At 39.9% G+C, this 16,361-nt stretch overlaps 1 protein-coding gene across 1 annotated transcript in view; it reads right to left on the bottom strand.

Moving 5' to 3' along the window:
• The window catches only part of ADAMTSL3 (ADAMTS like 3), a 312,808-nt gene that overhangs the window by 59,382 nt on the left and 237,065 nt on the right, over nt 1–16,361 (bottom strand). Inside the window, exons 11-15 of the mRNA XM_075273425.1 lie at nt 15,264–15,402; nt 8,852–8,902; nt 8,038–8,242; nt 7,091–7,238; nt 6,897–6,981 (exon numbers count right to left, since the gene is read on the bottom strand). Of these exons, the coding sequence (XP_075129526.1) occupies nt 6,897–6,981; nt 7,091–7,238; nt 8,038–8,242; nt 8,852–8,902; nt 15,264–15,402 (628 nt within the window). The remainder of the gene's footprint in view (nt 1–6,896; nt 6,982–7,090; nt 7,239–8,037; nt 8,243–8,851; nt 8,903–15,263; nt 15,403–16,361) is intronic.

The raw sequence follows: 16,361 nt of genomic DNA on the forward strand, positions 1-16,361 counted from the left end.
GGCACATTGGGACTGAGCAGAAAATATAGCATTATACAATGTTCATTGAAATCAATGGATTGTCTGTGTAAAGCAGGACATTGCAAATCTAGGGTGTTCTGTGTAGCCACTCTGGTCAAGAGATGAAAATTCTGAACAAACGGGACCCCCTTTATTAACTCAGAATAGCCTAAAAGGGGGGCTGAAAGTTTTGTTTCTGAAACTAGACAACCACTTTACTATAATGGACAGCATGCACCTTGTACAGAATATCAATAGAACAAGTAGCAATACTTTGGGTCTATTGAATCATTTCCAAGCTCCATACAAAAACTATAAATAGCAATGCTTGTGGCTTCTTCTAAAGCAAGTAATGTAGGTGCTTGAATGCCAAGAACTACCATGCTTTCTCTACTACAGACTATGAACTTATAGCCATGGGAGTTTGCATCTCATTCATGTAATATAGGAGATCCTTGGACCTTATGACTTATAGTGAACCGGAACCTGATGGTTCTTGAACCCCACAGATTGCAACAAATGGGAAGTGGGGATTTTTTCCACTTTATAGTCTGTAGTAAAGGGAGTCATGATGATTTTTTAAACTTTTTGATATGTAGTGTACAAGTGGGGGTAGACAAAACTACATAGTACCAACTAGCCAGTAATAGGTAGAAAACAGATGGCCAATAACAGTTACATGAAGTAGGAATGGTCCTGGATAAGAACAACAATATATAATAATGTATGGTGCAGGATGCACCTAACCATTAACAGCAGTGTGACAAAGCCAGGAACCCAGTGTCTCTCCTAGATGGTATAACAATACAGTGTTGCCATCTTACCTACCAACAAGAAAGGAAACGCCCTTTCCTTTCTTGTTGGTAGGTAAGATGGCAACACTGTATTGTTATACCATCTAGGAGAGACACTGGGTTCCTGGCTTTGTCACACTGCTGTTAATGGTTAGGTGCATCCTGCACCATACATTATTATATATTGTTGTTCTTATCCAGGACCATTCCTACTTCATGTAACTGTTATTGGCCATCTGTTTTCTACCTATTACTGGCTAGTTGGTACTATGTAGTTTTGTCTACCCCCACTTGCTTATAGCAATAGAATTGTATTATGTAATTGTCTCTCATATATGTCATGTGATTCTACTGTTTTAGTAGGTATTAATAAAATTTATTATGTTTTATTAATCAATTGTGTGGTAGTTTTGTACTGTTGGACATGATTGTATACCCACACATAAGTTTACATTTTTGCCTCTTTTATGTGTTATGGTCTATGTAGTGTACAAGGGCTTGATTATTTTTTGAATCTCATGACCTATAATAAAGGGAACCTGGAGATTCTTTGCACCCCAATCTGTTTCCATCTTTGCTGTTATAATACTGTTCACTATAAACCGGATGCGTTCCAGCAGAATAACGTGATTTATATATGTAGTTAGCTAGCAGACTTCATGCTCATGAATAGTTTATGATAGATCAATTTCACAGGGGGCAGCTTTTGCTTCATTACAATATACATGGACAAATGTGATGACAGACAATGTATTTCTAAGTCATTGTATTCTAGTAGGACTAAAGCAATTCCTTCACTCCATGTCAGTCATTTACCATGATTTATCATGGATACAGGAAATCAATTGTACTTTGCATATTACTTGTCTCTATTATTCAGTATTCTAAAAAAAATAATTGAGAAATAATACACAACATTGTAAAGCCCATGTGTAACATAGAGGGCCCGGGGGGCAGCATTAAAAATCATGATGGGTTTCAACTGTCATCACATTCCAAACTAAAAACAAAAAAGGTCAGGATCACATTTTTCTTGGCTCTGCTCTTCCAGCTAGTCATATTATATTCTGCCAGCTGAAAAAAAGCTCTCTGAACGTTGTACAGTTATATAAATGTAGGACACTAGCCGTGGTAGACCGCAAAGGCCAAGGTATTTATCTAGCACGAGGCTGGTTTGGCAATGCTTACGTCTGTGCTTTGGAGTAGAGCCGTACTTATTCCTATGCTGCTCATAGTCATACAACAAGACCGACTCTAGACAGATGTAAAATACTGTATCCATGTTCTGAAATTACAGCACATGCCGCACTACAACTTCTTCCAAAGTCAAAGATACTATTCTCTAAGACATAGGCAGCTACAGTACATTGTTTTTCTAAGACTGACTGAAGGTAACAGAAACATGAAGGCTGGATAATGGATGGATAATGAGTTCATTCACTAAGATGAATAGGAAAGAAATACCGTATATGGAAATTTATATAGCGACAACACACTGTACAGTAATATACAGAAAATATACCTATCCAAAGATGGATCTCACAATCTAGTTTTCCAATATTACATCTGAGTAGAGATGAGCGAACAGTGAAATATTCGAGATTCATTATTCGTTTCGAATAGCCCCTCGATATTCGACTATTCGAATGAATATCGAACCCCATTATAGTCTATGGGGAAAAATGCTTTGTTTCAGGGGAAACCACACTTCGACTCAGGAGAGTCACCAAGTCCACTATGACACCCCAGGAAATGATGCCAACACCCTGGAATGCAACTGGGACAGCAAGGGAAGCATGCCTGGGGGCATCTAACATGCCCAAGTGACTGTATTATGTCACTATCTCCTCGAGATCCCTGTCAGCTTGCGATATGCGGGAGCTGACTTTTTCCCATAGGAATGCATTGACCAGCGTTGATTGGCCGAATGCCATACAGAGTACAGCATTCGGCCAATCAACACTGGTTCTACCGGAGGCTCGTCTGTGAGGAGGCGGAGTCTAAGATCAGTCCACAGCAGTCTCCATTGTGGATTGATCTCAGATGTAGCAGAGCTGGCTGTGATCTGAGCTCTGCTACACCCAACAATCCCTCCATCTACTCCTCCTGTCACACACACAGCTCTGCACTACACCCAACCATCCCTCTATCTATTCCTCCTGTCACACACAGCTTTGCACTACACCCAACCATCCCTCTATCTACTCCTCCTGTCACACACATCTCTGGTGTAGCAGAGCTCAGCGCACAATCAGCTCTGCTACATCATGTACAAGTACCTGTATTACGCCACTATCTCATCGGGATCCCTGTCAGCTTGCGATATGCGTGAGCTGACTTTTTCCCATAGGAATGCATTAACCAGTGTTGATATGCCAGAGTGTTGATATGCCAGAGTACAGAGTACAGCATTCGGCCAATCAACGCTGGTTCTGCCAGAGGAGGCGGAGTCTAAGATTAGACCACAATGGAGACTGATGTGGACCGATTTTAGACTCTGCCTCCTCACAGACGAGTCTCCGGCAGAACCAGCGTTGATTGGCCAAATACTGTACTCTGTATGGCATTCGGCTAATCAACACTGGTCAATACATTCCTATGGGAATAAGTCAGCTCCCGCATATCGCAAGCTGACAGGGATCCCGACAAGATAGAGCCCCAAAGAGCTGGGTGAGTAACATTCCCCCCAAATAAAGGTAATCCCTAGCTAACCCTGCCAGTACTTCTATACTTGTCTCACAGTCACATAGTTCACAGTCTCATATTACACGAATCTGAAATCGACCATTCATATAAAGTGGAGGTCACCTGATTTAGCCAGCCAATTACTTTTTACGATTTTTTTTCGATGCCTCCATTGTCGCAGTTCCTGTCCCACCTCCCCTGCACAGTTATTGGTGCAAAAAAAGCACCAGGGAAGGTGGGAGGGGATACAAATTTTTAGTGCGTTTGCCTCGTGGTATTCGATTGGAATCAAATACCTCAAACGGCCTGATATTCGATTGAATATCAATTCGATCGAACGCCGTTCGCTCATCTCTACACCTGAGTTTTTTTTATGTAAACCAGATTATCCCCAAAAATTCTAGGGCTAGCCATAAAGATTAAAAAGGTCAAATACCCAATGACAAGACAATAGTATTATAGAGGACACATGATAGGTGGGACTCTTGCTCGATCTGAAAGGGAGTCACATACTCAATAATAACCTAAGTACCCTTTAAGCTAGCACTAGTCACAGTTAAAGACCATATCACATAAACATAACCTTTAATAATATGACATAAAAACATATATTGCACCCCAATAGAAGGAAGATAAAGGCAAAACCAAAACAAAATGTCACTCAGGGAGAGCAATGAGGACCCTCGAACTTCAAACAGGCACAAAACCACTAAGTGAGACTATCTATATTAGTATGTAATACTGAGACCTAATCCCACAAAATAATAGAATACCAACGCATTTCTCTTGGTCCATCGGGGATAGAGGAAAAAAAGATTGAGCCTGATTGATGAATAGTTTAGTCCCATACATAAACTAGTGGGGACCACTGAAGTTACAGACTGAAGCATTTTATCACAATTCCAGCCATCAATTCCTAGGAAAATCCTTTATAACTAATACTGCCTAAAACATTATTTCCTTCTTCACATTTGTTACTTGTGTAAATACTTTTCGTAGTCTTCAGATACAAAGCCAAAATGTATTTTGCATGAATTGACTTTGTGGATAGATAAAATTTTATTTCTGCAAAGTTTTCCTACTTTGTATAAAATGTCAGTTTTCTCTTTATTTTCTGTTTGTATGTAGGATGAAGGAGATGCTGATATTTGACGAAAGGCCTTTTCTAAGAAGAAGCCATGTTTTCTTTGATCTTACTTTGACCCCATTGCTTCCTTCCCAGTCAACACAGCTGTGTTGACTTATGATTGGCCATGTCTACCTAGACGTCTGTAATATTGGCCTCTATCTGCAACTTTTATACTTTTGTTACAGTAGAAATAGTGAACAATGAAGGGTCATCAGCCAGACATACAAACAGAATTCAACCCAATGTCTGAAAACTGTATTCTATGACTGTTTATAAAACGGTACGCACATTTTTGCAGTAACAGATATTAAATACATGAAATCTATCCACTCCAAACTAGCACAATTGTACCATTTATTTTAGAGTGCTGCGTTTTCCTATGATGTACAGTATTGATTGAAGGATTTGAGTCGAACCTTCAGAGGCTTGCCATCCATATTAGTTTGGCATTGACTGTGCTATTCCATGCTTCTATTTTCAGAACTCCTTAAAGAGAGTCTATCATTGCAAAAAATGTTGTTTTTTTTTAACTAATCACACTGTATTGTAGCCTTTATAAAGACTATTTCAGCAGTACCTTTATTTCCAAGATACAGCATGCACAGTAAATTTTGAATAAAGTGACTTTTCCTCTTTAGCTGCAGCCTCTTCAGAGAGGACAGGGGGCAGCTTCTTTCTTCACAGAGCACAGCCACGTCATCACTGGATCCTGCCTATCTATTGTTAGGAACCATCCACTCCTAATTGTAGAGCCTTCCCCCTAGTCTTTATGCTAGTGGTGCTGCTCTGAAGTTCCCCTTTCTTGAAAACCTGCGCATGTGCACTCATCCACTGTGGGTCATGGCCGAGCATACTCCACATGCTCTGTGTAATAACTTGGAACTTTAAGAATGTACCGAGCATGCACAGTACGCTCAGCTGTCACCTGAAGTGAGTGGGATTTCAAGAAGGACTGATTTAAAGGGGGTTGGCTACTTTCAGACCAATATTGAAAGACAAATGTTATGGTTTGTATAATAAAAGTTTGTACAATTTTCCAATATACTTTCTCTATCAATTCCCCCCGGTTTTCTAGATCTCGGCTTGCTGCCATTCATTCTGTTACTTCTAGTGGATAAAAGTCTGACCATGGTTGGTTTAGTGAAATATAAAAATGCTAGAAGTCCACTTTTTTCCGTCATATCTGAAGACTGCTTCTTAGCGACATCTAAACCTACCCTGGTCCAGTAAGATAACAAAATAGCTATTGTAAATTGACTATGGTGACAAAGTCTAACCAATATACATCACACAGCTCATGAAAACAAAACTGCAGCTGTTTTGTCATTTCTCTACAATTGTGTACTTGTTGTAATTACTTACTTAGTCAAATTTTATGTTACGTATATTTTTAAATCCACTTGGTTCAATAGGTGATTTCACGTCTTATCTACTCCTCTCTCTACACAATGACCTCTGCACAGATCACACAGCATGCCTAGAAAACTCCCATAGAAGTCAACAAGGTCTTCTCCAGACCACCAATTGTTTTGTAACTCAAACAGGTAATTTCCTGGCAACACTTTCCCTTAGTGCAATTTCCTTTGCACTAGTTATTATAAACTAGTTTATTAAAATATGTCAATACTTGATATGCTAACACTTTGTAACATATATTTTCATTAACTTTACACTAGCCTTTTCTTTTAAAAAGTAGATTTAAAAAAACACACAAAAAAAGAAAACCCGTCATGGCACCTGAGACGTTCCTCTTCATACACTGCTCATGTCCCCTTTTGGTTCCATGGATGGTTTACTGGAAATCACAACAGAGCCAGTGCATTTGGCTAAGCGGCATTCCCTGTTTTCCAAGAATTATTTCGTTCACTCAATATTTTACCTGTGGGAAAAGTCTTTAAGGCTGAGGCCCCATATTGTGGGAACGGAGCTTTTTTTGTTGCAGAAATGGATTGAACAGACGGTATAAGTATAAGAGCTTGTTATATATTCCCTATTCCATTGATAGCCATTCTTGGCTTTGCTTCAAAAAAACGCAGCAAAATCTGTAACAAAATAAGCTGCGCTTCCGCAACGTGGGGCCTTAGTCTTACTCTTCTATCACCTGTCATAGACCAGGTTATTTTAACTCTGTAACATAACATTATATATATAATTTATTTAGTATGTATCACCTTAATAGACAGCCTCAAAAATACATTGTACATTGTTATTTTCTGAAGAAAAGCATAGTTGCTCCAGAATGTTGTAATCCTGCTGAGATTACGGGGATAAAGAGAAATTCTACTTACGTTGGCTGATCTGATGCCGTTCTAGTCTCCTCTAGTTCCTGTGCTTGTTTTAGCCATGGATGTTTGGCTTCTACAGGGAACTTTTCTAGCAGACAAACAGAATGCGGCACTTCAATGCATAGCAGACATGTCACTTGTAAACCAAATGGAGTAAAGGTATTAGCACGTATATTGAGAATAAAACTGCTATATACCTCTGGGTTTATAACATGGTACTGGTACAATGCATTCCTCCTTTATATGTGGCTTCAGCTGAGGGTTGCAACCTCCTGTGTGTTGTCCACGATGATCATTACATAGTACTACCCTATAGCGCAATCCTCTTCCGCATGTCACAGTGCACTGAAAATATACAGAAAAAATGTTTTACATCGACATACATGTAAATTTGAATTCTCAAGTTTAGTCTACATCTAATAGGCTGCCTGTAGCCATTTCAAGAATAAGATGTAGCTAGAGGCCTAACTTAAAGATCCTGGGTCCCAGTGCAAAATCTACCTAGTGTGATTTAGAATAGTGGTGTATTTTATGGGGCCGAGGGTCCTGGCTAAAGCCCTTATCTACACATTGTAAACCCATCACATGGAACTTGCTCTTCAATGTACAGACAGCAACTTATAGAGCAAGGTGAGCTTGGCAGAGAGATGTGTAATTTTGTTGGTAAAGTTCCAGTATATCTTGTCATTTATCCATTGGAAACTCTGCTCTTTCTATGTTGAGATGTTTAATAGGTGGAGGTCCAGGGGTTGTGTGCTAAATTAATCAGTTAAACTCATCTTTATTCACCTCTCATGGGCATCCTTGCGGCCTATGCCAATCCCTCTGGATCCTTTCCTGGATTCCTGGTTGATTTCATATGGTGAGCCTGGGATGCATGACATCATCCAGGAGGCCGGAAGAGGCCACAACAGGACCAAGAGGGAGCACTGGGTACCACCAGGAATCCCAGGAGAAGCAAAGGAAGGGGAGTATAACTGATATTTTTTACACCTCCACCTATTATATTTGCTTATCTGGTTTAAGTGATTATATGCTATGACAATATCAGTTGCAGTTCCCTTTCTCTGTCTGTTTTCATTGACTTTTTTTTTTTTTTTTTTTTTTTTTTTTTTTTTTATGTCTGACTGTATGTACATATTACCTGTGACCATTCCATAGCCATCCACTTAGGACAGTCAAAGAGGTTGCAGGTCTGCATGATAGCGGGCTTGGGGGCATACATGCATTTCCATTCCTCTACCTGAAGTATCTCGCCATGCATTGTTTCCTCTACACACACAATACTACGTCTCTGAATGCCCCCGCCACAGGAAACTGAGCATGCGGTCCATGGATTATGCTCCCACCTGTAACACACAGTTCATAAAAAGAAAATGAACGCTGTATTCTAGTTATACAATATCACATCTGCATTGGAGTCAAGACTGCAAGCGCAACTTTTTCATCTCCCACTTTGAAGTTAAAAATAACGGACACCCAACAGACCCCATTTTAGTCAATGGGGTCTGTCCGGCTCCATATGTATGAGTTATTGTAATCATCCACCTGTCTGTTGTTCTGGTCCTCCAATAGACCAGAACAACGGAAAGGCCTGAACAGGTGTGGTAAAAAATATATTCCCCTCCCTACTTATTTCACTTGATGTCATGGGCGATACCGCATGTATACAATGTCAGGTCCACACATGCCCTCCCTAAATCATCAGGATCAGTTTAGGCATGGTAGAAGAATAATATCCTCACACTACTGTCACCTATGATTCAATTAAGGTGAGTTGGCCATTGAGCAATATAGGTGAAGATATATCTGCAGATAAACAAGCAGTAGAAGATATAACTTACTGAACATCATTTCCTATGAAAATGTAGCACAACTACTGTACTATACATTGTACATGACAGAAGCAGATACTTATAAAAGGTTTAGGAAAATGAAATAATTGTATTGCTGCATACCTTGGCAAGGGCTGGAAATGGTCATAAGGCATGATCTCCTTAAATCCATCACTGTAAACAAAAGAATAATAATGTGTTATTTCTGCCATATAAGACACGTGTGACACCACAGCCTATATTACTATATTCATTTCTATGAATGGCAAACATCAGTTTACTTCCCATTAAACATACATGTAATTAAAATGCACATGTGTAGCAGCCCATTGAGAGGAAGGCCAAGAGATTGGGAGATGTAGTAGTTGTGGTCATGATGGCAAGGATCTCTCCCAGATCCTCCAGCAATCCTCATTGCTGGTGCACAAACAGCAACATTTCGATAAAATGGAGACACAGTTCTAAGGAAAACTACAAGGCTGGAGCCAAAACTGAGAGATGGTAGTCCCTGAGGTCAATCAATGTTTCACTTGATGGGGCAGTCTTCTCTAAAAAGTATTCTGCAAATATCTAACAAACGCTGCCTTCAATGCCCAGTTGTGGGTTACAAATAAGTATTTACCATGGCATAAGGTTTATAGGAAGGGTTGTAACTATGAGAGCTGTCCAAAATTGCTCTGAGTTTATGTTACAGACACTTAGGTCCATAAAGTCAGCAGAGCTATGGATCGTGTCCTGACTACATATTGACACCTCAATTGACTTGGCTAACAGGTTGTCATCCTAAGTTCACTCTAGCTCACCCTCCCTCCTACCCCTTATCTGTAGAGAGTGAGAGAGAGCTGCTTAGTTCCCCTACCTAGAAAGACAAGGACTATACATCAGCTCGGCCACAAGCCTATACAGTTTGTCCCATTAAAGGTTCACTATGACACATACAGTCCAAACAACAGCAAGATATGATATACAGCACTCAGATGAACATTCTTAAATACATGTAAGACTCAACGATTAACTTTTCTTTTTGTAGTGTTCCAAGTGGGACACTACAGATGTCTTATGCCATGAGGAGCATTAGGGGTTTGGATGTAACAGCAGGGTCTCTCCCATTCAAGATCCCCTTTATTAAACCGGATTATATATGCACTAACATAGTAAGTATACGAAAAACAATATACATTCATCAACTTCATCCTGGGAGGAGTCATGGGATGTGGACAAATGGAAAGGTAAAAAACTATATAGATTTTTACACTACAGGGCAAATGGCAGCTCTTGATACCCAAGGGAGGCATTGTCAGTGCAACCTCTTTATTAGGTCATCAATGTACAACCTATTCTGGTCCAAAAGTCACAATGTCAGATTGAACCATTTCCAAAGGCCAAATGCAGGAACTTTTTATGGTCAGAAATCCAGCCATGATTTGAGTACTGTGGACAGATTATCAGGCAGGGACACTACATACATGAGAAGATAACCACAATAAAAAAAATAATGGCTGGGTTTCTGACAATTCCCAGACCCTAGAAGGCTCCAGCATTCATAGTCATATCCACTGGCAACTGATCAAGACAACAGAGTGTCACCACTAAAATGGTTAGAGAAGATCTTTAAAACACGGTAAAATGCTTAATTTGTATTTGAAAAAATATTATAAAAATAACTTTCAATTGCAGCAGGGGTGTAGTTATAGAGGATGCAAAGGTATGCTTTGGTCCCAGAAGTCCCTGTGCCTCACAAAATATACCCCTATTTTAAATGACACAAGATGACTAGGGGCCCTATTACAGATTTTGCATTGGGGCACAGAAGCTTTACACAAGTCCTGTTTTTCCTATACCATTCAAAATAACAAACATAAAAAATGCAAAACTTGTGGGCGGAGCCAGGACCACCCACCAGACAGCAGAGAATCAAATTATCATATTGGATGCTAAATCAGAACCAACTGCTAGGAAAGGTGAGAGGGAGCTAAAGAAAAAATTCCAACGTGCTGGAGTCAATGGAGTTGCACCCATTGAAGGACCTAAACAGTTGGAGTTAGTGGAAAAGGTAAAAGGTCCTGCGTTTTACAGTCCCTGCAAACTAGTGAATCCCATCCACACTTTGCACACTACCTATGTATAGTACCTCTTTACAGTCCCCTGCATATTGCTACTTGTATTCTTTATATTACAGTGTACAACATATTACAAATTTATAAAGGCCTACATTGACATAGTGCTCCTTTATAGCGTTGCTCTATAGAGCTCCCGTATAGTGCCCTTTTACAGTGTTGATATTTTATTACTTCTTTCCCTCATGGTGCTATCGGTCAGCCTGAAGGATGCAGACATTGCAATGACATCATTGAACTGCTTGGCTCATAGTAAGACACCAGATGGCAGAAAGTCTCCAGCTCCTGGCAGTTACTGTATGGGCAGTTGTAGCCACATCCAATCGACGAACAAATAACTAGAATCAGGCAGAATCCAGATTGGGATCCCACTAATCTGCAGAAACTGTAGTTATTTTGACAATCAGTCTATACTTACATTACATATAAGTATTTGCCCTATTTTGAATGTTGTCATTTTGTCTTCCATGACAACTTCTAGGTGTATTGACTACAATACAGATTTCAACAAAATCCATACAGGACCATAACACATAAGCAGAAGAAAAAAGCCATATCCAAAAGTACTTACAACCTAAGCCAAAATATTACCCACAACATGTTTTCGAATAAGCCTTGCGGGGGAGGCATTTTTCTTTGATCTTATCACGTCCTGTGACAATGTTGCTTTTGAAGTCTACAGAAAGATATTGTGTTTTTAGTTCTTATGAACATGATTTTTGCCCACGATTGAGTCAAGTGTTTGGAGCTGTCAGCATTTTCGAGTTTCTCCTGGAATCAGAGCTGGCGCCACAGAATTAAATTGCTGCCAATATGATCATTACATTTTTTGACTTGCTGCTGGCAGTCCTATATTATTTTGTGGGTATAACCACTTCAACTTTTTCACTTATTAGAACTATACTAATTCATTTAAAGCTAAATTTTAAGTATTAGGAAAAAGTACAAAATCTTAGCAGTGCCAGAAGTAGCCAGGAGCAGGAATTGACCCAGAGTCGCTTGGGCTAGCAGGACGGTTGTTTGGGTTACTTGACTTTGCAATTTATTAGGTATTATTTATCTGGCGCCACTAAATATTCCAAAGTGCTGCACACAATATTCACTTACATCAGTCCCTGTTTCCAGAGTGGCTTACAGTCAAGTTTCTCAGATATACTATACATTTTCATTGAAAGCAAGACAACACATAAAGTATAGCAATGTACAAGTACAAATAAATACAAAATAAGCCCCCTTGCACACAACCATATGAATGGTCAGTGTGCTATCTGGGTTTTTACCAGATAGCACACTGACTCATTAATTTCTATGGGCCCATACACATGACCATGAATGACACAGACTGTGTGGGCTGACAATCTGGGCTGCAAAATATGTAGCTGCTCCCACGGCCCTGCTCCCACAGCTCCTATCCATTGAATAAAAGTGGCCATGGAAGCACAGGAGGCACACGGGAGATATCTGGGTGTTCCCCGTGTACCGCTCATGCTGTTAATTCATGGCAACCAGTTAGGACACGGTCATGTGCAACCAGCTTAAATGTATCAGTTTGTGCCACCACGCAGCACAATAACTTATCTTGTAGCTAGGATATAAATTTGTCATGGAATGTTAAAGGAATCCTTAGGATAGACCACCTCCATTTATCACAGTGTAGGAGTTGCAAGCTCCTTATCTCCTTCATTGCTTTTGCGGTTTATCCGTGTTTTGCACTACATGTGCTCACCTGTTTGCTATAAACAATTAAAATCCCTAATCCTTCCATAAGCCTTTAATAGGTATATACCTGTACAGAAAGGAGAGAAGTGACCAAGTACTAGATGCTATCAATATCAGCAGAAATTAGTTGTGAAAATCTGCCATCAATGTCTTAGGCTGAGGCCTCACATTGCAGAAACACAGCTTTTTTATTTCAGATTTTGCTGCGGTTTACTGAACCTCATCCTGAAAGGTTTTTTTCCCACCAATGCCTTTCTACATCCACGAGATGGCACGATATAGAGGCAGTAGAGGCAATAGAGGCAGGCAAGAGTAACCGTGCTTCTCCAAGATCTTAGTTGTCTTTACAAAATCGATATACATCACATATGCATCTCTGTGCATCTGAGTGGTCCGAGTAAGAATGGCAGTGTGTACTGGTGAACGACACAAAGTTGACTTAATATACACAAGTAGGTATTGGAGGGATTCCTACAGGGAATCCGGTTCCACGCTCACTTGAGAGTCAAGATTGTTCAAATCAATAGAAGTTTTGATAGATAGAATCTGTTTGCAATAAACTTCCTGTCGATCAAAACTTCTATTGATTTGAACATTCTTGACTCCCGAGTGAGCGTGGAACTGGATTGCCTGTTGGAATCCCTCCAATACCTACCTGTGTATACATCCACAAGATAGGAAATAAGAATCTTAGCTCCTTCCCCTGGCTCCCCCATCATGAGAATAGGACAATGGTAAACTCATTGTCATCAGTTCTGTAGACATGAGTAGGGAAGTAATTACACATACATACCACGACTCAAGTCACATAAGAAACGTGTAGATCCTTGTTCTTGTGATCAGATGATAGCAGAAAAGTGGTGTTCTTGGAAATGTCCTTTTAAGCCAGTAAGAACAGCAGAGTCTTGTCTGCCACAAGAACAAAGAACTTCAACATGCCCAATTCTCCTAGTATTTGCCATCAGTGGACAGTTACACAGGATATCACTGCTCACTGCTGTTAAAATTGGCTGGTTCAACTGGCTTGTTGCATAAGTGAATGGCCTGGTATCTGTCTACATCTGGTGCCTGATGTTTGTGTCATGAAATATAGCAATTAGAGATGAGCGAGTAGTATTCGATTGAGTAGGTATTCGATCGAATACTACGGTATTCGAAATACTCGTACGCTATCGAGTACCACTCGCTATTCGAATGGAAAAGTTCGATGCAGAACCAGCATTGATTGGCCGAATGCTATACAGTCGGCCAATCAACGCTGGTTTTTCTCCTACCTTTAGAAGTCTTCTCCGTGCAGCTTCCCCGCGGCGTCTTCCGGCTCTGAAGTGCGGGCATGCGCAGTCGGCTCTGCCCAGGCCCGATGCCTGGCAGAGTGAATTCAGAGCCGGAAGATGCCGCGGGGATGCTGCACAGAGAAGACTTCTCAGAGGATCCAGCCCGACCCTCACTCGTGGACTTGGTAAGTATAATTTGATCAAATGTTGCCTACCCCTGAAACGAGCATTTTCCCCCCATAGACTATAATAGGGTTCGATATTCGATTCGAGTAGTCGAATATTGAGCGGCTACTCGAAACGAATATCAAATCTCGAACATTTTACTGTTTGCTCATATCTAATAGCAATATGTTAGTGAAATCTGTCTTTATGGATGTCAAAATATACAGTATGGTCCACTCTACCATTCACCGTAAATATGGAAACAAAGAATCTACTGTAGGTAGGCGCAAACAGAGGTATCATCCTAGTCATGAAACAGGTATAATATCAGGACGCAGTCATAGGATTATTGGATTATATTTGTTCAGATTTCCTCTCAGTCTAGGAAATCTCAGGATGTGTAAAACTATTTTACATTTACATCCATATTACCATTCTGTTCCGGTACTATGTAATTTATCACAAGCAACAGAGCTGAAATTACGTCTCAAGATTAGCAAATTGGGTGGAAGCTTAAAATATAATTAAAAATCATGAAAATATAACCAAGCAGTCTTTGCTTCATCTATGGTTTCTCTGTTTTCTCTGCCTCTCCCATCTGATGCCCACTTACATCTGTGAACTGACAGGAAATCATGGATTCAGTAAAGTCACAAAATGGGTGGAGGATCTGACACACGACAAGTGGAACTCTGAACCAAGGCGGCAAAAGATTGATGGGGCCTGAAGTTCTGTTCTGTTACAGCTGCATTGACAAGGGATTTAATGTTCTCCTCCTTGAGAGGAAACAGCAGTCAGTCTGGACATCTGATTACCCAAATAAAGCAGAATTCAGCAAAAATTCTAATGAATGGGATTATAATTTGGTTTGACTAAGCAGCCATGCGTGTTTCCCTGCAGACAATAATGTTCAGACAGGGGTGGTCTTACTTCAGGACTTTCATGTAAGAACTATTTCTGCCTTGCACTTTCTCAGGCTAACCACATATGTGTCAGAAGTAAAGGCTGAGGTGCGTTTAGTGTGGAATTAAAGAAATGGAGCAGGAAGTGGAAATATTCTGGAGTGTTTCCTCCACTGTTTTTGTGTCAGGCTTTACTTCCTCTCCATGTCCTAGTGACAGGCAGCATACCTCCATAGAGCATAGATTACATCTACTTAACCACATCAAAAATCGGATTTCTTAACTTGTTTTTTTTTTTTCCAGGCAATTTTGGAAAACCCCGCACCCTACACATTAATAAATAAATCGCTTTACCAACCTGGATGGACAGGGATCCATATTGCATTCCTTTAGTTTAGGTTTAGGCTTCTTATTTTCTGGGTAGTAATGACAATAATGATCGGGGACGGTCCGATTATATCTGATATCAATACATTCTGCAGAATTCAGCTGATATCCTGGAAGCACATTATAGAAAATAAATTCAAACTTTCAATAAGGTTTACTAAAAGCATTTTAAGACAACATATGGATTTACAATAGCAAATTACATTACGTATCCTCCAATATTTGAACAATTGGCTCCAGCTGTAGGCCTTGGGCAGGCAGAGTGACCTCACAGTCTATTCCACAGACATTTTGCTTATCCATACCACCTTGGACCTAATAAACCCAGGGGCTCTGGCATGTATACAACAAAATATACCGTATGATATCCCAGTGTTATAATAGGCTAAATGTTTCCAGAGAAGGAAATTTAGGGTGCATGCAAGAAAATATGAAGAAGAGTTGAGATGAATTTTCTTTTGAAAATTGAAACAGTATTGGGTGGAGGTAGTAGACAAACTTTTTATATTAGAAACTTCATTATAACTTTTATATACTGTATATTTGACACCTATCAAAGGTCATAAGGGTCCATTCACACGGAGTATTCTGGCGTGGATTCTGATGCAGAATTTGAGCAGAAAAAGGAACCCACTGAATTCAATGGGAGGCTTTTTTTCCGTGCGGATTCTTACACAAATTCCGCATCAGAATCCGCGCCAAAAAACTCCATGTGATTGGACTCTTAGAGAGGTTGTGATGTTACTGGATCCATGATACACACATGGTGGATGTGTCCTGCAGTAAAGAGTTTTTGGAAGAAAATCTGATATTTTTGGAAAAAAATTGCTAAGGGGTTAAACATATGCAATGGCTGTCACGTGACGTTAAACAGTTACAATTTTTTTAATAACTGCTAAAGTATATTTAGCTAAAAACAGGTAAAAGGTACTAGATAGAATACAGAACTTAAAGAAGGCTTGGGATCCATGGTTTAATTCTATTTCCAATGGTGGATTGAGAAATTACGCTACATAGTAGTCCAATCTCTACCGTATGTTAGGTAGTGGGATTTTAACATATTAAGTAT

This window comes from Leptodactylus fuscus, chromosome 5 (assembly GCF_031893055.1).
Source record: "Leptodactylus fuscus isolate aLepFus1 chromosome 5, aLepFus1.hap2, whole genome shotgun sequence".
Lineage (NCBI taxonomy): Eukaryota > Metazoa > Chordata > Amphibia > Anura > Leptodactylidae > Leptodactylus > Leptodactylus fuscus.